Raw genomic sequence first — 22731 nt, 5'->3', positions numbered from 1 at the left:
GATGGAGAGGGGGGATGGGCTGGATGTGGCCCACGGGCCGCCAGTTTGAGGCCCCTGGTTTTAATCAACACTCCTAATTCCTCTGTTTGTTATCTTTCCCTCCCACCTGAAACTGGTTCAAAGTAGCCCAGATCCTTCTGTTGGCCCGGCTTTAAAACCCACTGTCTGTGATAGATAGCAGCACATTAACGCTTGCAATCCTACAAGGCCGTACTTAAGGCGGTACAAAGGGACGATACAAGACATACACCAGATAGCTTGTAGTGATCTACAGATTCCAGGCACCGCGGCATCGACACGCACATCAGGTCAGCATGCCTGACATCAGCTCCATATGTGGCAAAGCCCAAGTGGAAACATAAACATTCTTTTATTAGCCTGTTATCCAGCAGCAGGTTTTGGTGATTTACAGGTGTTTGCTGCACGGAATGAGAAAATCATATGTATTCATTGAGATATTACTTTTTCTTTTGGAAAATCTTGTTCTGTGGAAATACTGGATTTAAGCAAATATGTTGTCTGAGTGCTGTGGTCACATGTGGGCTAGCCTGGCTGAGTGTATAGTGCATGACCCAGATATCTGTACCAACTTAATAATACACCACTGTCCACGCAACGCAACACTGGGCTATGATGGGCAGGGTGACGTCACACATTACATCCAGTCAGTAACGTGTGTGTGTGTGTGTGTGTGTGTGTGTGTGTGTGTGTGTGTGTGTGTGTGTGTGTGTGTGTGTGTGTGTGTGTGTGTGAGAGTGTGTGTGTGTGTGTGTGTGTGTGTGTGTGTGTGTGTGTGTGTGTTCAGAGTGATGGAGGTGACAGCAGGGTGAGGGCTTCCACCGCTTCTATCCCTCTGGGTCCATTTAAGGCAGTTTAACAAATTTGGGGAAATTAACGAAAGGGGGGAAATATGGAACACACACACACACACACACACACAGGGAAGCACAATACAGTTTTCTATTGCTCCAGGGCAACTTTTCCTCCTCAATCTTCTTGTCGAAAAATGTGCCAACTGAGCAGAGACACAAACAGACACACACACACACACACACACACACACACACACACACACACACAGTTAGTCAGACCTCAGTGTCCTGTCTTTCTTCACATTGGAACCATTTGGAAAATAACCCATGTTTTTCTGGGAAATGCCTCTGCAGAGGCCTCCTGGTGAAGGCAGTGGAGATTACCTCGTGTGGGTTTGCTATTGTGCCACACACACACACACACACACACACACACACACACACACACACACACACACACACACACACACACACACACACACACTCACACACACACACACCACACACACACACACGTTTTCTCACTGGGGTGCATTTGTACTTGTACTATTTGTACTTGATTGTTACATGATTGCACAACACTCTTTCTGGCTTCCTTTTCCTCCCAAAGAGAGTTTGACTATATTTTGTTGTATATAAATAAAGCCTGAACGCTCTGATGCCATCCAACTCAACACTTCTGCAGTAAATCCTAGTTTTGAGAAACTAAGACCATTTCTAGTTATGTCGTTAAAAAGTGTAAAGCCAACGGTGTTGAGCTTGATCACATTTCCAGGAAAAACATTTATCGCAAACACAAAAGTGAAGTATAAGTTACAAACGTCACACAGAGTACTACTGTCAGAGGAGATGGGCTCCCAGTGTCGTTGGAAGTATAATAATGAGGTGATGGAAATGATTGGGCCAAGTTGTGTCTTTCTCAGAATATGTATTTATGTGTGCACACAAGCGGCAGAAACAACCAATTTATTTCTCCAGATTCATATTCGTCTTGTCAGATCGGCACTTTGAGGGAATATATTCCTCTGCCATCATGTTTTGGAGAGCATTAAAATGTATGAATAATGCAACATATATTCCTTTTACCCCCCTGTTTTGTTTGTACTTTTCCAGTTATTTTGCTCCTTTGCAGGATTTTTCCTAAGAATTTGGTCCTGAGTTGAACCAGTGATGTGTTTAGGACATTAAATCATGGCCGATGCGTTTTGTAAATGAAACACTGTGACATTTGATGATTAAGTAGGGCCTCATATGACCTGGCTTTCAATTGTATTCCTCTAAAATGCCTGAACGATGCAAATTCTGCTAATGTTGTAATGTTGGAGGTATTGAAGTGAATCCTTAAAAAAGTAAAATCATGTCAATAATAATGCAGATCCTAGTTACAATGTTTTTTGTACCTGCAGCCACACAAACTCCTAAATACTTTCTTGTCACGTGAAGTTCTACCTTTTCTGGTAGTTTTGGCATCCAAGTATAAATGAAGCATCCTGTGCTTGTGAAACATGCCCAAACTGTAACTGCATTCTTGTCTCGTCGTTACAAGCTTAATAACCATTAAATGGATTGTTTTTTGTACAATAAAACACCTTGTTGGCAACCTCATTGCTGTTTGGTTTTATAAACAGTGCTCATGTATTAAACTCTAACATCTTCTCCGTGTGGTCTGCTTTCTCCAGACTCATGCTCACAGCGTGTTGGTCTACCTGGTGTCCTGTCTGGGCAGCGTCGAGCACAGCTTCCACCACACGCTGCTGCTGGAGATCCGAGCTCTGACCGACCGCTACCCGTCTCTACTGGGAGGCTGCTGCAAGGACGTCTACAGGATGAGCAACTCCTTCACTGCTATAGCCCGACTGCTGGGGCGCCGCCTGGAGGAGAGCACGGCCATGCACTGCAGGTGAACTCACAAACATGACACCATGTTTTCCTCCGCTTATGTCCTTTATTCTGATTGGAGCCGATTCACTCACTTTTATAAGGGACTTCAGATGGTGCTGATGAATGACAGGATAAAATACAGCAATGGTTAACAACTGGTTTGAGGAGCAAAATTAAAAACGGAATCAATAATAATACAATCATTTTATGTACTTATTGTAAAAAAAACAGGGTATTTTTTTTGTTAAAGTGCCAGATTTTTCAGCTTTGAAATTTGCCTGTGTGTGTGTGTGTGTGTGTTAATGTGCATAAGTTGACTGCGATTCATCTGGCTGCAGTGTGGGGATGACACGTAAGACTCTCCAAAACAAGAACATTGTGTGCAGGATTGCAGGCTCCCCAAGACTTTGTTTGGGGTCTCCTGGAAGAATGATGGAGGGACTGAGAGAGTGAGAGCGGCAGGTTTATTAGTGAAAGAGCCCGGGGTGAAGACTGAAGGAAGACAACAATGAGGGCAGTTGGAAGTCCTCTTTCAGCAAACAAGTGGACTGTTTAATGAAGTTATTAAGGCCACTGGGAGGGACACATAGGGAGAGAAAGAAAGAGGGAGGGATGGTGGAGGGAATAATTAGTTTGATTAGAGAGCAAAAGTGAGGGACAAATACAAACAAAGCCAGAGAGAGAGGGGGACACGTGGGGCGAGGGACATGGACACAGAGCCAGTCATCGTGAGAAAGCAAGAATTACAGAAAGGCTAGCCAAGAGTGGAGGGAGGGAGGGCTTTGGTTTCCATCCAAACGTCTCTGACCAGCTTCATCTCACGTGCTCACCGCACGCAATCCAACCCCTGTGTGTGTGTGTGTGTGTGTGTGTGTGTGTGTGTGTGTGTGTGTGTTTGACAGGCTGGACGAGGCGTGCCCGCCGTCTCCTTGTGCATCTCACCCAGGGGGAGGAGGGGGAGGCAGGGTGTCAGAGCAGCGCCTGCAGGTGAAGATCCAGGCCTTTGATGAGAAAATAGGGGAGGAGGAGGAGGAGGAGGAGGTGAAGGAGGACTCTCCGGCCCCCCAGCGACGCTACAGCCTGAGCCAAGCCGTCAGGGAGGAGAGACGTGAAATGAGATTCAACAGGTTGGTTCGTATGGAACGTGAAACGGCGAGTATGACATGTGATATGTAGTCACATAGTTGCTGTTTGTAAACACAGCATTTAAAAAGGGAGGGAGAGATCAGAACACACAATAACGCTTTTTGACACCACCGTCCAATTGAGGCTGAGAGCATCGATTCCTGCTGCATGCGTTTCTGCTGGAGAATGTTTTGTCTAAAAATGACATCATTTTGTCCAAAAACACATAAATGATGTGTGTAATTAGTGACATGTATGATAAATACATACAATAAGAAGTATATTAAACAGAGAGCCTCTTTAGATCACCGTGTTGACTCCCCTTGTCAGCACTGACTGGTTGTAACTTCACTGATCATAACTGATAAAGTGTTCTTGGCAAGTGTGGAAGCATGTTAGACCTGATGTGAAGGAACACTGGACACAAATTCAACTGGAGCTGAAGAGATGAATCATTTCAGTGTAATCGATAGCGGACGTAAAGTTGGCCAAAGAAGGTTAAAAACGATGCTCCAGCATACGCTGATTTTAAAAGATCAGTATCTTTATCAAAACTGTGCACGCGCCCACAATCCTCCCAGCTGTTACAAAAGCATTGGCAACAATGTCCCGTTGAAGCTTTTCGCTTCACAGAAACCTGGAACCAAACCAAAGCCCTCCGGCACACTGTCAGAAACAGGAAGCAGACGGAATTGAGTTACTTTAAATCCATAATCTTACACCGCTTTGACTGTATTTTATGCTCTGTCTTAGGTCAAAGAGCCTGGCCCTCCATGTCGCTCGCTCCCGCTCCATCAACTCGGACGCTGGGGACGACGCCGAGGGCTCGGAGCCGAGCCCAGACAACGCCTTCTCCAACGCATCGGTGGAACCGCAACCGGAAAATCGAGAAGCGTCTCCCGCCGAGAGGAAACTTAACGGCGACGGCTCGATCCCTGTCACTGCCGCTCTGGACGGAGGGGTCAAAGAGGCTGAGAAAGGTCAACGCGGAGAGGAGGAGGAGCAGGAGGAGGACGCTGACAGACTCTTCATTCATTTAAGAGACAATATAGAGATGATCAGAGAGTTCTGTCGGGACGTGGTGCAGCAGATCCCTGTACCGGAGCAGTGTGCTATAGAAGGTAACGCTATAGAAGGTAACTTCATGCAGTGGGCGGAGGAGAGAAAAGCAGTTAAGAGAGAGGAGCGAGGGTTTGTGTAACCTGCTGAGCCTGAATGAGATTACATTCAGACGTGGGGGCTGGTTTTGATTATGTGCTATACATCTCATCCCCCCCCCCCCCCCCCCCTCCGTTTATCTCACAAGCACACACCTTAAGCCCCAATCAAACAGGGATTTATTTCCCGAGTGGGAATAATATTTTTTTAAATATTGCGTGTGCTGATCAGGGATTTTAATCATATCCAGAAGGTATATAAGTGTGATCTGTTGTGACTTCTACCCCAGTATGAGTTACAGTCCTCCTGAAATCTACATCCCGTCTGGACCTTATATTGTATATGTATTGATGACTTTTTTAAAGTCAACAATACATTTTTAATGTTTTTTATTTGTTGTTTATCCCCCCTAGACTATTAGTCCAAATAGAGCCTTAGACCAGGTCTTTGATTTGAGTGATTATATTTACTTTATATTCTCATCCATGGTTTAACATCATATGCAAACCTCCAGGCACAAAAACAAACACAATGCATGAGAAACTATCCGATCGACAGACCTGTCATCATCCATTCAGCTGCAAGACTCCAGGGAACATTTACTTGATGTTAATCTGCAGGGAAAGAATGTACTATTTGATAAAAACTACAAGCCAAACTCTGTGGGGCAAATGTCTCTGAGCGAATTTGTTAATGGTAAAGAGACAGGGAATTGTTTTGAAGTGGGCAGGGTTATTTCATCTATTAAACATAGTCAGATTTAAGTAGAAACAGATGAATGGTATTCATACACGTAGTATGCATTAAATACATGTATATTTACAGTTTTGTGTGCTAGCAGCGCATGCTGGACAGCAACAGCGGGTCAAGCAGTTCACGTGAAAAACAACAATGGAATGGAAAAACCTCCTGCGTCTCCAAGCTAATCGAATCGACTTTTTAAGACGTTGTCATCCATTTTCATATTTCCCCTCTGATTCCTCTCATATTCAGCGATTTGATATTTTCTTTTCTTTCGTGTCTTGTGATTTTTTTTTTTTTGCTTATTTTCCATTTTTCAATTTGATTCGCTTCACTTGAATTAAGACTTCATCGCTGTCTTGTGCTGCAGCAAGACTTGATCCTGCCCCTCCTGTAATGATAAATCCCAGCTTAATGGAATATAAGTCATGCAGCTCAATTTGACTAGTGGCAACATGGAATATGCATTTGATTCATCAGATACGCAACTTTTACAAGATTTACATTTAGAAAAAAAATACATGAGATCAGTTCACACGTTACAACACACTCAACACACGCTCCATCTATGCCTTCAGTCTTTTGAACATATTGAGAACAGACAATGGTCTTACACACGCACACACACACACACACACACACACACACACACACACACACACACACACACACACACACACAGTGAGAGAGAGAGAGAGGTGACACCAGAGGTGATGATATTTTGATTGACAGGAGGGGATGTTATTGCTCTGCCTTTGGCCCTAATGTCATTTTAACTAAGAGGCTGCCAGGAATCTCACACACACGCACACACACACACACACATACACACACACACACGCACACACACACACACACACACATGCACACACGTAAAACAGGAAACAAGACTTAAAACTCCTCCTTTGGCCTCTGGTTAGTTGATTAAATCTTGAAATGAATGTAAATATACAAATGTTAAACACACACACACGTATAGCCACGCGTTCATTCCTCAACCCGTAATTGGTGCTCTCTCAGTATTCAGTCTCTTATTGCCAATCAACCCTTTAGCACTTAGGTGATGATGTCACAGGTGGTCTCAGCTGGATGATGTCATCCTGCTGCTGGCCGACCTACACATGAGATGCTGACCCTCCGTCTCAAGGGACGGCGATTACAGAGAGGAGTGCACACACATTCTCAATCCAAACATCTACATGCACACGCACACGAAAATATACAGCGTCACCGACTGTCAGATATAAACAAACTTAACGACACCAGTGCTAACGAGTGACGCAGGTTAACAGACATTCATGGTCTCCTATGAATTGCCATTTTTAAGGCATTTGAGTTTCTCCTCATGTTCAGAATAGCAAGTCATGGTTTAGTTTGGCTGTAAATCAATTTGAACAGAAGAAATTCTGACTAGAAATAAAATAAAAATGAAATGCTCAAATCACTGGCTTCTTCTCCCCCGGCTGAGCGGTGGGAGTTCGTGGGAGGCGGTGGTGGGAAGAGAAGACGTTTTCTGCTGACTACGAGGCCGGGTGTCCATGCATGTTATGAACCACTCTGTAAATGTGTTCCCACGGTTACGCACGTCCATGTGTGCAAGGGACAGAGAGAAGCACGCCGAGAAAGATGAGAATTTCAATTTCAGCCACTGCTGAATATGGATTTTTATGTTTGTTTGTTGTCTTTGTGTGTGACAGATTCAAATCGAGGATGTGTGGCCAAGCTGTCGTTCTCCTGTCCTCTCAAGGGCCACTACTGTCTGTACACCAAGTCCTGCTTCAACCTGACCAGCCGACAGCCTCACCTTTGGATACACATCATGCTGCTGCATCTACAGGTTGTATTACAGTAACACTGGAAATTACAATCTTCACATTAACTGTCACAATTGGGAATTCATGAAGAGCTTCACGGTTGAGGAATATCCTGGAACGCAAAACGTGGTCGCATCTGTTCGAATGTACAATGGCAAACAAGAGGGGCTTTGTTTTCCCAAGACTTTTCCTCTGTCTCTGTCCAAACCATAGCGCTGTTTTATATTTGTTTTCCTTTTCTTTTCTCTCTCTCTGGACCAGAGTAAATCCAGTGTTGCTCTGTGCTCCGGGGATGAGTGTGTGCAGAGGCTCGCCTCCCTTTGGGAGAAGACGCAGCTAAAAGGAGCCCACAGCTTCCCGATGGCTATGACACAGAACACCACCCCACACAGGAAGGTACTGGACCGCAGTGTGTGTGTGTGTGTGTGTGTGTGTGCATGCATCCCTCTATCTGTCTCAAGCAGCGGGAATGAAGTCATCAGTAGTGAAACAAAAAAAATCTCCAACAAAGGAGTCAAAGTTCAACATGTTTGAATATGGAATGTGCTAAATTGGCAGTTGTGTATACAAGGCCTTTACTCCCCTTCTTAATCACGTGTGTGTGTGTGTGTGTGTGTGTGTGCGTGTGTGTGTGTGTGTGTGTGTGTGTGTGTGTGTGTGTGTGTTTGCCCATTTCAGTGTCTGTTTTTGCAGTGTGTGGATGTGGGTGGTGTTCCTCACACTGCCCCGTCATAATGTGACAAGCTAAGTGCTCGCTAAGATATAATTACACTCACAAAGAAAATACAGCTGTGGTTTGTCTTTCTTGAGAAGTGTGTAGCGGCTGCAGTCAGATGGAGCGGCTATGATTACCATATGGAGCATGAACGTACACAGTTATGCATAAACACACTCACACACCAACTGTACACGGGGAGTCGGGCGTATTCAGTAACCTAAGTACTAAAGTATTTAAGTGTGATCGGGTAAATGTAAAATATTACATATCCCCTATTACTGTTGTATGTTATCTCTAGATTAGTGTAACTCATTCATTAACATAAGGCTGGTTATGTTCAACTAATGGGTCAAATGATTAATTTACCAATTGTTACTATAAATTTAAAAAAATAGTGAGAAATGCCGTAACCGTTAAAGAGAGCACAAAGTGGCAAATACAATTATTGAAATAATGAACATTATGTAATAATAACAGCAGTGAATCCCTACATTTGAGAAGCTGGAACCATGAAATGTTTTTGCATTGAAAATGACAGTTCAGTTGTACATTTATAAGCTGTTTGGCAGTTTAATTGACAGAAAAAGTCATCATATCTTATGTTTTCTAATCAAAAATCTAAATTTGTTCAACAATTACTAACTAAAGGTTTCAAATAATTAAGTAAAATAAAAAGGACATTATTTCCCTCTGAACTGAAGTGGAGCAGAAGGAAAAGTGGAAAGTGCCATCAAAAGAAAAGTACCTTATATTTACATACTTGAGTACTTTATTACATTCCACCACTGCAGGGCAGGACGACTCATGCTGTGTGACGCTCGACGCTTCAAACATGCTCATAAAACTGTGACTTTTACTGTTTTCACTGTACAAGTCTCCAGTAAAAGCTGTGATTTACGTGCTCAGTAAAACGTGCTTTGTGCTGTTCTCAACTGGCCCCCACTGGACCGCTTAAAAACAAACTTTGACATTTTAAAATCAGCGTATTTACTCGATTGAGAGTTGAGAAAATCAATCCTTTCTTATCACTTTGAGAAAATGTTGAAGTCTGCAGCCAGTTTATTTAAGCAAGCCTGGCTAGTCCAACAAAATCCACCTACATGCACCTCTAAAGCTCACTAACCTGTTGGACTACACAGAAATATAGAAACTACAGATGCTCTCTCATTTGTTGGGTGAGTTTGTGCATCAGATTGCTTTTAAAGCGTCCATGTAACCAAGAGTTTGTGCTTTAGGATGACCGGCGTTAAGAACAGATAAACAGGTCTGTGTCTACACAGGTGATGTGATCAGAGCTGACGTTAATAAGGTGTAATAACACCAACCGATATCGACCGAACTGCCAAATGCACAGAGAAGACGGATCAGCTTATATTCCAGGGAGCACCAAGAAACAACGCCAAAAAGAGAAGATGAGATTTAACAGCCGAGAGGGGAAAAAGAAGGTCACGACCTTCTCCTCCATCCATATGCTGTGCATTTCCTCTTTGCTTTCTTTCCCACTCTGTTAGTCCTACAGCTTCACTCCTGTTACTGTCAGCCGATCAGAAACACATGTAGCAGAGGACGAGGATAGAAGAGATGCGAGAAGGGAGGGAAGCTATTACATACATGAGGCCGAGAAGGCGATCGGTTATGTCTGTACTGACAGGGAGATTTAAATGGACACTATATGGCTTTATGAGGCTTCGGAGATTTAAAAGGGAGTTATGTACAGCTGCTGACAGCTCATTTTAGTGGTTTTATGACACATGGGCGAAGATGAGAGGAGGATGAGCAGAAAGGGATGAATCTGAGATACTCAGGAGGAAAAGGGATTACGATACAATCACAATAAAGGTAATGGGTTAAAGCATGGAAATAGTAAAGATAGTTTAAGAGGCAGTCAGGGGTCAAGAGTTAAAGATTAAACCAAGATTTAAACTTAAATGAGCTCCATGAAATCGGAGAGCTGCATGTTTATCAGAACACACACATAAATCAGTAGGAGGGAGGGAGGTGGAGCTGAGATATTAAGAGATGAAGACAGGACTGGGGTTGTGAGAGAGGTAAGAGTAAAAAAAAAAGATTGAAGAAAGGGCGATGGTATTTTAGGAAAGGAAAGGTATAGATATGTGGATATATTAAACAAGCAGGAAGAAAGTGGCGAGAGTAAAGAGGAAGAGAAGGAGGAAAAGAGGGAAGACATGGCGTGAGATATGATGGGAACCTGAGAAGGGAGATACTTGACATGTATTGTTTCACCTTCTGTCTTGAGCCACGGGTGAGAGCATTTGTTGATACAACTTTGGTGGAGATAAAGTTTGGTGGAGGAAGAGGATGAAGGAGAAAGCTGAATACCGGGAGATATAGTAAAGCTAAAGAGACTGAGATTAGATAAAGACTTGTGGGGAAGGAAAACAGGGAAGGGTGGGAAGACGAGAGCTAACGGAGCAAAAATAATCTGGTTATTATTGTTGCCTCTGTTTGTGCCTGCTTGAAATGGCTCATTATATCAGGACATCATATATTAATGCTCATATAGGAAGAAAGCCTGCACCTTTATTGCCTTCATCCAGCCCCCTCTCCAACACTCCCACTCCTCATCCACTCACCTTTCTCTTGACTCACACTCCCCTCTTACTCCCCACTCTCTCTCTCTCTCTCTCTCTCTCTCTCTCCCTGTCTCTCTCTCTCTGTCTCTCTGTCTTTGTCTCATCCCACCCAGTCTCCTCTCATTGTATCTCTTCTTGTCTTAAATGAACTTACAACAACCAGAATAGCATGTAGTCAAACTGCTTTCAATTCCAAATCATTGCGTGCCACATTTGAACTTATTAAGCTCTGTTTCCGTTAGTGAAGGATTCTATAAAATGTGAGTTTATCTCAACTTTTCTGAAAATCAGAATGACCTCAGAATGTGTTTATTTTGTAGTAAGTTAACATCTTATTATGTTTTTTAAAAAAGCACTCCCAATTTAGCATCGCAGTCCATTGCGTCATGATGGACATTCAAAGAAAATATATTTCTTAAAAGTGATGCTACAAAACAATAGATATCTTATCTTTTCTTCTTCCTTGCCAAAACCTGGTGCCTACATGACCCACAATGCACCTGGACCACATATAGTTTGGTCAGAGATTCAGAAGGGCTTTGATAGGAGGCGGGAGCCTGGAGATGCTTCACGCAGAGGTCTGGGGAAGCTCGCTTCACTTCAGCCCCAACCCCAACCCTGCCTCAAGTGACATCACTTGAGTCAAATTACTATTTTCATCCCCCTCTGGAGCTGCTAAAGGCTTCATACGACTATTAAAAAAAATATGCAGTAGAACTCGCCAAGACCTGCAAACAGACGAACGTGATTAAAGACATATTTAAAACGGTAGGCATGACGACAAAGATGGCAGCTTTTCTCTCTCTTGTTTGAAGCATTTTAAAATGAACACCAGAACAGACGATTTGTCTTGAGCATATATTGCCGTTTTCGTTACAGCTCTCTGTCAATACTGTGGTGGTCCGCCTGCAGATGCAACCTCTCATGTCATGTGCAGTTAAAGTCTTGCATCTTGATCATATTATCATGATGAGCCACATACAGCGATGGACGAGGGGGGGTGCCGAGCGGAAGGAGGGAGAGAGGGGGGCATCTTGAAATGGTAAAGGGGGTTACATGAGGATAGACGGATTATATTCAGACTTGCATAATCCAACCATTGTTTCTTCCTCTCTTTATTGAATCCACCTCTCTGGTCCCCATGGAAGAAACACGGGCTTGTGTTTGTCCACATCAGCCCGTTGCTCAGCAGCGCATTTTGTCACCGAACACAACAACTCCTTCCTAAAGGTCCATTCACAGCATATTCACATCATGTCCTCTCATGGTGTGGGCTGTGTGCTGCAGTGTGGTGAGCCTGGCTCCACACGGACATACAGAGGTTAGCTGTTAATGGACTCTGGTAGCACACGCGTCTTACTCATTCACTTTAACGATTCACCTCTCATCGTGTTGCCCAGCGGATCTATGTTGGCCAGTCTCTCCCACACATCGCTGCTAAACTTCTGACTCACAGTCTGTCTTTCATTGCCTTTCCGCTTCTGTCTTTCCCCTTTGTTGCTTTTTGGAGAATAGATGATTCGGATCAGCTTTGCTTTGTAATCAGTCAACAATGTTAACAATATTTTAATTGCCTTGGCTTTGGTTTAGGCATGAATTTGCTTGTTTCATCCGGAGAAAAAGCTCTATTTTTATTGTCTCTTCTGAGAGCCAGAACTGGTTGGAATGAAGATTACTGTGCACAATCTTCAATTATTCAACCAGTTAATGCCAGGAGCAATAACTGTTTATCAGCCTCCAGTGGTGGTTTTTCCAGGGACAATTTGACTCAAACAACTTCTTTTGGATGGCCATTCAGTGGAGGAAGCATTCAGATCATTTACTTATGAGAACGATAAATGACAGTGTATTAAATGTGAAAACAGTGTGACATCATGGCATTGTTTTCAGACGCAGCAGGTAGCTCTTTTCAGTGATGAAGCTCTAAAAACCCACTGTAAACACAAGACAGACACTGTTGGAGACTAGCTGTCGAACATTATATACCATTAAGCAACTAAAAAGTCAGATATTTCCCTCAGAAATTGGTAGAGACCAAAAACAGAGCTAAAAGTGGAGTGAATATTGGGCATGAAATCACCGTTTTCTGTCTGTTCTAATGAATTTAATCTCAAACTGGATTCTTTCAAAACAAAAATAGCGGCAATAGCATCAGTTACATCAGAGCTGCAGAGTATTCGTGGATTTTCTCGCTCTTCTGCCGTCTGGCTTTGCTAAGAGTTTGATTGACGGATGGTCTGAGCTCTGTATTTTATACTTTTTAAGTGCCTGCCCTTTTCCAAACATTGTCCAATGATTGCTTCTAAGATGGTTCTACATAAACAAACCAACTGGTGGGTCCGGTTACTCTCCAGAGCCACAAACATGCAGACTGAGTAGTAGGCTACTTGTGACAAATTAGTGGAGTGCCCCTTTAAACAACAGCAGGCAGGTAAATGCATTGTAGTAGAAGTATAAAGTAGTATAGCATGGAAAAGTACCTCAAAATTGTACAACACTTGAGTACTCATCCTCCACCATTGTCATCATTCGTGGATGTTTTAGTTTCTCTTCAACTCTCTTACTTCTTTCACTTCTTCATCCACCTTTCTGTCTCCAACACCGTTTCAGACATTTTGTAATTGTAATCAGGATATTTTCCACACTTTCACACAACATATGTGTCTCCTGAAGACCTCCCCTAAACCATATCGGGGTAATAATGTCGGCATATACCCATAGATCTCTGTCGGCCACACGTGGTCCTGGTTTATCTGTGGTACAGATCCTGTACCCGCAGGCAGAGCCCCCTCACCTCCGTTACGATGCAAAGAAAGGCTCTGATGTACGGAAGAATCCAAGCGCTCGTCGACTCTTCATCACGCGTGCTTGTTCATGGTCCTGGTGCTGTAGCTGAAGCATGGTTTCCATGGTCCAAACGGGAATAGAACATAGTTAAAACAGCTTTCACATTTATATCCTCTCTCGTTAACATCAAGGACTGACTGACGGGGCCGGGTCAAAATGTCAAAGACTAGTAGCTCAGTCATTAGAGCTACCTGTTTTTCTTCTTTAAATCCAGCTCCCCTCTGGGCGTTCATTCTCTCGCTCTCCCATGGATCATCAGAGAATGTGAAAAGACTTCAGAGTTTAGAGAAATGATGGCACAGTATTCTGCCAGTTGGCGGTCATGATAAACTGTGGATTCATGATAGAGATATTAGGTAAATGTGGGTAAATATCCTGAAGTACATTATGAACACACACACACACACACACACACAGGCAGGAGAATGCCTGCTGCTTTGTCATGAAGACTGATGACAGTAATCCATCACCCTCTGAGTGTTTCTGTTTTAGATAAATATGCATTATCTCATGGGTTTAACTGTTGCTGAAGTGTGTATTCAAAGTGAAGTATAACCCTTACCATGTGCAGGGGGTCTTCAGGGATTTGTATTGGTTTCCATTACTTTCTATTACGACACATAGTTGCACAGTCCGTAACTGGAATGTCGAGGTTTTAAGTACCTCTTAGCATTGAGGGTCACTTATCATCGGTGTGTATATGCTTTGGGTTGGGTCTGTGTGTGTGTCTGCATGTACAGCAGCTTTAAGCAGCTTTAACGCATGTCTCTGGGCTGCTTAAACCCCTCCTGTAAATTCCCATTTTCCTACTTCTTCTAACTCTTTTTTTTTTTTTTGCTCTCATAAATTCAACTGCAGCATCTTTGGTTCACAAACAAAATGTTTTAGTCTTGTTTTTTTATTTCTATCCATCACTCTTGTAAAGTGTTCCTGTTGGTTTAACATTTAAACTTGTATATTTTGTTCTGCACTGTAATATTGGATGAATCAGACTCGCAGCAGAAAGCTAAAGGAGCTAAATACAACTCAGACATCGTTGATTTCATTCTTTTCTCTTCCAACCGTGACCCGTCAAACTGTATTCTGTTATAAAGGCCTGTTGGCTATATTAATAACGACATAGTTACATGACATTTAACAAATATTCTGTTGTCTTTCCGCCTGTCTGCAGGACCTGGACAGTCTCCAGGTTCAGCTGGAGGAGGTGCGTTTCTTTGACCTGTTTGGCTACAGCGAGGAAGAGGGAGGCTGGCTTTGCTTCATGTGTAACAACCCGGAGAAGGCCACAGGTAGAGACACACACACACACACACACACACACACACACACAGAGGCCAAATTATACATAAACATGATTAGAATACACGTAATTCAGTTTACAAACAAACAGAAGTTTGGAAAAATGCCCATTATTGTCCGGATATCAGTTTTTTAGTTTCAGATTTTTTTAGAAAATAAACATCATCCACTGTATGAACAGACAGCGATGAGGAATATAGACAGATATCATAGGATTGTTTGTTCTGTATGCATTGGGTTTGAACAGGTCAAAGAATATGTCATGAATTGAACATGATGATGACATAAGAAAACAAAATCCAAAACTCACTGACAAAACCTTGAGAGAGGAAAATGACAAGGAAAAAAGTCAGCAAAGGAAAGAATGTGATAAATTGAGCTGCTTCCCCTCACATATTCAACATCAAATGACTCACTTTGACAGACGACATTCCACTGGGGTTTACCCTGAATTGCTCCTGCGATGAACAAGTAAATTGGGATTTTAAAAGATTTTCTTTTCCTCATTTTCATTTTCAATCATGTCACCGGCTGTCCCGGGCACAGTTGTGTTTCCCTGGGGTCTGACGGTAAAACCAGCTCTGAGCTGAGCTCTAATGGGATGTTTTCACTCAAAATGCCTTCAAGGGGAATAATCATTTCCCGGAACAGTCAAGGAAAATGGAGCAAAGAGTAGCTCTTATTTAATAGCTGCCAGTCTGATTTGAAGGGTCACTGTAATCAGTCGGTAAGTGCCATCATGATTCACTTCTGATTAGTTTACTTTGGAGCAGCGACCCCCTTCGACGAGCAGTTTTGCCCTGATGAAGTCAGACTTGAACAGTGACCAAATCCTTAAATCACATTTAGATTACTATGTTTCGACTCTACAACCCTACACACTAGAGATTTTATAAAATATGACCAAGATATTGTATGCAGCACATTAAAATGCATATCAAAACAAACACAACTCCTTTTCATATGTGCAATAATGTGAATATGACCATTCAGTCTGTCTGCAATTGTATTTTATTTTTGCTGCTTACTATTTTTAGTGTCTTTTCTATTTATTTATCCTATTATTAATTTGCTTTTGCTGCTGTAACACAGCAAATATCCTTCCAGTGGGACTAATAAAGGATTATCTTATCTTATTTACGCTGTTAAGCAGCTCTCCCCTGCTGGCAGTCTCTTCTCACTTGTTTCTCCACTGTTAAAAATCTAAGAAAGCACAAAGAAAGTGCACGTAGTTGAGCGATGAGACCATGAATTTACAGAGTCTGTAAATCAATGAGTGACGGTTTAGCCTGAGGAGAGCAAATGTGACAGCGTTTGGGAAGCAGACTTTAAATCTGTGTTTATCTCTCCGTCTCTGCGGAGAGTTATCCGTTTAAAGGTAAAAATGAGTGAACTTCTCCCATCCAGCAGCATGGTGTTGTTCAGGCTCTGCTGTTTGATGGCAGCTAATAAGAAGCCAGCGGGTATTTCCGACAAAGTTAAAGCCAGGTGCAGGAAGTTGTTTTGCGGGGCAGAAATAGGCGGATGGGATGCTGTAAAAGTTCAGTGTTAGCGTGTGTGTGTGTGTGTGTGTGTGTGTGTGTGTGTGTGTGTGTTTATTTCTGTTTATGTGTGTTGGAGGGAGACATTATAGATGTCAACCGCATTGGCATTTCACAGGTTTAATGTACCAATAATGAGAGAAGAACTTGGGTTTTGAGAGTTCGGGATATTTTGAAATGTCAAGAAAATTATTTTGAAATTACAAACACACACATCATAATTCTGCAGTGTTGGAATAACACTAAATGAGTAAGAATTGTGAATTAAATACCAAATAATCGTCAAAGAACCCCGACAAGCTGCTTTTATACGCCGTTTTATTAACAGTTTATCAGTAAAACACATTCTGTGTTCTTTCCGTTTCAATCCTCGATAAAAATTTGCAAAGTAAATGAAGCCATCATTCTTTACTTCCATGTTATCAGTCTTATTTCCTGCCTTTAAATGGAGCACTGAAATATATGTCACATAACTCCACATAGTACCTGATCAAGCAAATGATTATCACCAGTCATGAATATTGATGAATGTATGGAAATGTATTTATCTATAAAATGCTGCTTGTTGTAGCACAATCCAGCACTCAGCACCATATTTACGTGACCCACCTGAATCCTTTATATAAAACTGGTTTATTGGAGCTGAAAGTTCAGAGAAGGTAAGAGGTTCATGGTTTTGACAAATTCTCTCTCCCACTGTATGTTAGAGTTAATAAAAATAACTGTTCCCGGCATTAGAGGAAACCTTCAAGTATGATTAGAGCTAATTCCAGTAAGACCACATTTTTTTTAATCTTGCCATCAGTTTTGATTAAAGTTTGGTGTCTTACTTCAATATTGTTCATTCCCACTGCCAGTTCACTGCCCTGGGGCTAATAGACCCAAAAGCAACCAAACACATGGTCTCTCCCCCACGGACACAGTCTCCATGGAGATCGACAGTATGACACTGTTTGTTTAACTAGCTTTACGTGCTTAGAAAACAGGCAGAAAGTAGAAGCCTTCTGAAAACACAGAGCTGCACAGTCTCTGTAGTCGTCAGTAGTCAAGCTATAAGATTAAGTGAGTGATGAGTGATCTCGTGATAACTGTTAATTTGGTTCATTTATATGGCAGCTGTCATTAAGCTCGTTTCACAGCCTATCCATCCAAACAGAAAGCCAAATGAAAGCTATTCTTCCTAGCGTGGCCGCTCAGAACAAAACAATGGTAATCACTGAGCCAGCTGAATGACGAATGATCTTGTGATTGCCTTCTAGATGCGTTAGTGGATTTAGAGAAGGGATAATGGTGCTTTCCCACTGGGATTGTGTGATTGGAAGCGTGTGTGCACATCTTACATGTTTACTAAAGCGTCCCTGTGGCCTTGGATGGCCCCACCGCTCTGCATGTCTGATGTAAACTTAAAGGGCTAGTTCATCCAAATGACGAATGATATACAGAACATTCTCTCACTTGCCCCTCTCAGTAACTGACAGATGTCTGCCTTCACCTTGTTATAGCAAAACATGGGCAATAACTGTTTGAGATCACATTTTTTTGAGGCATGAGTTTGTAAACTATCAGTATGAAAGCTATAGAAAGCTATAGAAATTATGGAAATGCGTTTGTATGGGAACAGGAAATGCACACATTCCAAGGTAATGGAGCGTCGCCGACTCGTGTGTGAAGACCTCCAGCCAACATACACTCGTCCACTTGAGTATGTGTGATATGAGTCAGAGAAGTGAACAGAGGAATTAAAACTTGGATGCACTTCATGCTACTTGGCAGTCAGTGGGTTTAACGGAATACCTGATATGTGCAGTACGTGTGTATTTCCTGGACCGATAAATCTCTCCTGCGTTCTATTCAAGCAGCCCACTGTGTTAAGTAAGTGACCCCTCTGTGACCTTTACCACCTGAGGCCTGACATTTTTGTGCCAGAAACATGAAATTGGTGGCTGCCCGGAGCCGACGCTCTCTGCAGATGATTAGTCAGCTGTCAACAGTCAGCTTCATAACACTGAGGAACTATGTAACAATGTTGTTCAAATATTAAAATTGATTTTTGGTTCAAATTTCAACATACAAATATGTTACATGCAGTATTTGGCAGTAGCTGCTCTTTGTGACATTTGAAATATAATTATTTGGGTAATTTATGCCTTTAATTGGTGAGTCGGACAGGAAATGTGGGGAGATAGAAAAAGGGACTTTATACATAAAACCCTTCCAGAACCATGTAGATCTACTTAATATACGGTGAATCAAATGATATCAGTAGCAGCCATTGCAGGTTTCTCAGTGTGAAAAGGAAATTACTGAATTACTCAACAGCAAAGAAAAACACAAAACTTTACTTTTCAGTACACAAACCCATCAAAACGCATTGATGCAAGTTCTATTTTCAGTAAGTAAAAAAAAACTGTCAACTGGAAACGTTCTGACTCGTCTGGAAGCTGTCCAGCATCGTCCAGCATATTAGTTCAAGTTACAGTAAGTGACGTTGATGACTCACCTCATCTCAATGAAACAAAGAGAACTACTTGCCTTCAAACCTAATTCAATTTGGATTTTCATCATAAATGCAGCCCATATTTACCATATTTACCATGTTTATATTACCAGCAGCTACAAGCCAACTTTATTGCTGACTCTGCCGGAGTAGCTCGCTGTGATTACGACATCGGTCACGCACGTGAGCGAGGAGTCTCACATTTTTAATGGTGAAAGAGAAAAGAGTGAAAGGTGACTGGTTTTCCACTGTGAAGGCCAACTTGGAGCCAGTTGTTACTGCAGCTCCGTGATGCTTTATGATATACGAGTTTAACTACTGGAATGCCTTTGAGGTGAGCGGTAATGAGCGGAGAGTCATGTGTGTGTGTGTGTGTGTACTAATTACCAAACTTACCACAGAGGTAACTAAAACAAGAGAGAAGATAATTGTAATTACCTTGAGTGAACTTTTAGCACGTTTCTCACAAACACATGCACACTTTAAAATGTGTATACCCTCACTCACTCATGCCTCTACATGCAGAAACCAACACACATTCACTTGTGTCTGAAAGACGGATCCCCTGTTTGCAAAAAAAAAAAATGGAGAAGTGAGTAAGTGAGACTTTCCATCATTTTGTCATCAATCACTGGAGACACACTGGACCGAAATTCTCATCGCCAGGAATTATGTTGCAAATTCAGGAGATTCCCTGGCTAAAGAGAGGCGAGTGTCATTGCCAAAGATGGATTTTTGAGGGTTAGAGAATTGTGCTAAAATGATTTAAGGTAGCATTTCTTAAGTGGGGTGTTAGATATTCTGGCAAAATCCTCAGGTGGCGCTGTGGTCATAAGGAAACATGTTAACTAATAACTTGTTATTGTATTTAAGCTCTTTAAATCTTAACTACGGTAGGCAATCTAAAAATTGCGTAAGGCAGTACTTCACTATTTTCCAAAATATTTTTTCTTTCTGAGACTAAAGGGGACAACCGTTTTTAAACTGGTCCAGGATGGAGGAAGAACGCTCAAACCTGCAGCCACGAAATGTGCTTTGAGAGCAGTCGCACAGCGTTGGTGTAAAAATATGTTTTCAACACTGAGACTCTCAGATTGCTCTTATCTATGATGGCGTATATAATATAATATATAATATTCAGAGAAACAAAGTGACACATTTTCGAGTTTATTATGACACTAACAACCGACATTTATGCTAGTTAACTTCCCATGAATGTTCACATTTATTTTTCTAATGAATCCATCACAACGTCGGGCGGCTGGGCTAAGATGCTGGCGGTAGTTTTCAATTGTTGTCATAGCAACGGCAAACATCCGGTGTTAGCGAAACCAAGCAACAATTTTTATATTGGCTATATATATTTATAAACTTTTGGTCTCTTAATATTGCCCCCTCTCTCCGCTCCGTTTTTTGTTTGTTTTCCTACAGTGGCCCTAATACGACGTAATTACCTGATAACATGGTGGAATCATTTTTATTTACCTTTCACTCTTTTGTCACATACTACATATGGTAACACTAATGTGATCTGTTTGTCATTGTGTGTCACTCTGGGAGAAGTCTTGTTCTGAAATATGAATATCTTTACAGCATTATTCCTCTGTGGGTGCAAAGCACCATCAGCTTCACAGCCTTGCAGCAACTGGTTCTCTTCCTTCTCTTTCTTCCTAACGTCGATAGTTAACAAGGATGAGTAAGAGTCCTGTCAAGTGTTTGCTAAACCCGTGGTTTTCTCTCAGGATAAATCTCACTGTTCTCCTCACACCTCCTGTTGGATGTTGTCATCCTGAAGCCAACAACCACAAACACTAAACTCAGACATTATAAAAGTCAAACAAGTCGACACATACAAACATGAACGTGTTTATGGGGACAGTTGTTTCTGCTGGTGATTTGGCTCGGACACTTGACCCAAAACGAGACCATGTTGAGATTCAGAAATAAAGATGACAGTCATGTGAACGACCGTGCATGATCTAAACAGAACCCTGAATGCAGCAGAAACCGAGGATATGTTTGGATCTGATCGAATGTAATGTTCAGTGAACAGCCCCTTCATTTGTTTGTGACTCACTGTGTGTACGTGTGTGTGTGTGTGTGTGTGTGTGTGTTGTGTCCTCGTCTCAGTGTTTGACGTCAGCATGTCTCGGAGAGGTGTTGTGAGCTACAGCTCATGCCTGAGGCTGACGACAAATCCAGGGATCAATTTCCAGGTGTCTGCGTCTGCATCAAAGAAACAAGACGGCACGAGGAACAATGATTTATACACCAGACATGTTTATTTCTGCACCCCCCCACTAAAAAAAATGGAAATATTTGCTAGACAGAAGACGGCAAACACCATAATGATGGGAGTGTTTCCAATTGTGCATAAGAACTTGTCCAAACAGGCTGACAGGAAGTCAATGTGCGGAGGACAAATGTAAATGTTTTACTCAGATGATCGGCATCCCGATGATTCACCTTATAGGTAAAATATAAATCAATAAATCTAACTAGTGTTAAATCAGTTCAATGTCTCTAAAACTAAAGGTTTAATTCAATGAAATTACCTAAACAACATTTTCTTATTGACCTGTAGTGATATTTAACCTTGAAGGTCAGCTTGGCTTCAGTTAACGAACTTTGAATAAGGAAGTGAGGTGTTCTGTGTGGGGGCGGGGCTTCGGGGGGCGGGGCTTCAGGGCTCTGCAGATTAAATGGAGAAGGACAGGGCCTTACAGACCACAGTCCAATGACTGCAGTTCACTTTTGCTCCTGGATGGTGGATAAAGTCATTACTGTTGCTTCCTCAGACTCAGCATGTTCTTCTCTATTATGTTGGTTTGTGATGGTTAGGATTATCATCACTATTATTACTATTGATTGAGATGTTAATCTTTTGCGTCATCAATTCATCTTTTAGTATTTAAATGCCAAAACATCAATCTAAAAGCCCATAAAAACGTTGCAGACCCGGAATTAATGTTTTTTATAATGCTATAAAAATTAAGTCTGGCCTTCTGTCAGAAAACAAAATGGTATTTATTTTACAATGATGTGAAACAGATGACCTTTGAAGGTTTTGTCTTGTTTGGCATCAGGCACCTCTGTGAATCATCCCTCCAGCATGCCCACACACTCACTCACACACACGCTGATCGGGTTGCACTAATCTCTCGGGTGCTTTACTTATCGTCATGGATACAAAGAGTGGTTCTGTTTCGTAGCTTGAATCCAAAGTCGTGGTTTGCTGGCACCTAAACGGAACCAACCAAAAACGTCTCTTTGTTCTTGTCTGGGGATTAATCTCTCAGAGTAAAGAGTCAAACATGTTACACAACCAGTAACTGTAAGATTTATCTCTGATCACTTTGATTGATCCACTTTTTCATATAAAAAATGAGTCGTCATTTGTATTCAAGCAAAACACCCATATACATAAACACAAAAAAACAACAACATGATGCATGGAACTATAGATACTGACACACATGTACACCCACTCAAATCAGGACTCAATCCCCTTCAGTCCAGGAGGTTGATGTGGGTGAGTGTTTCTAATAAGACCAACCCAGACTTCACTTTGTGGGGGTTCTCCTCGATCTGAACACACACACACACACACACACACACACACACACACACACACACACACACACACACACACACACATACAACTGAACAACATATTAATGTTAAATAAGAAATAGGAAATTGAG

General features: G+C 42.0%; 1 protein-coding gene across 2 annotated transcripts in view; it reads left to right on the top strand.

The window, feature by feature from the left end:
* Nucleotides 1-22731, top strand: part of veph1 (ventricular zone expressed PH domain-containing 1) — a 60698-nt gene that overhangs the window by 30001 nt on the left and 7966 nt on the right. For both annotated transcript variants that reach the window (XM_084020244.1, XM_084020245.1), the window contains exons 7-12: nt 2492-2712; nt 3596-3820; nt 4572-4939; nt 7415-7554; nt 7793-7927; nt 14862-14979. In XM_084020244.1, the coding sequence (XP_083876370.1) occupies nt 2492-2712; nt 3596-3820; nt 4572-4939; nt 7415-7554; nt 7793-7927; nt 14862-14979 (1207 nt within the window). The remainder of the gene's footprint in view (nt 1-2491; nt 2713-3595; nt 3821-4571; nt 4940-7414; nt 7555-7792; nt 7928-14861; nt 14980-22731) is intronic.

This window comes from Eutrigla gurnardus, assembly GCF_963514095.1.
Source record: "Eutrigla gurnardus genome assembly, chromosome: 10".
In the NCBI taxonomy this organism is placed as follows: domain Eukaryota; kingdom Metazoa; phylum Chordata; class Actinopteri; order Perciformes; family Triglidae; genus Eutrigla; species Eutrigla gurnardus.
Note: the sequence above shows the minus strand (reverse complement) of the source record. Positions and strands in the feature narration are given on the sequence as shown.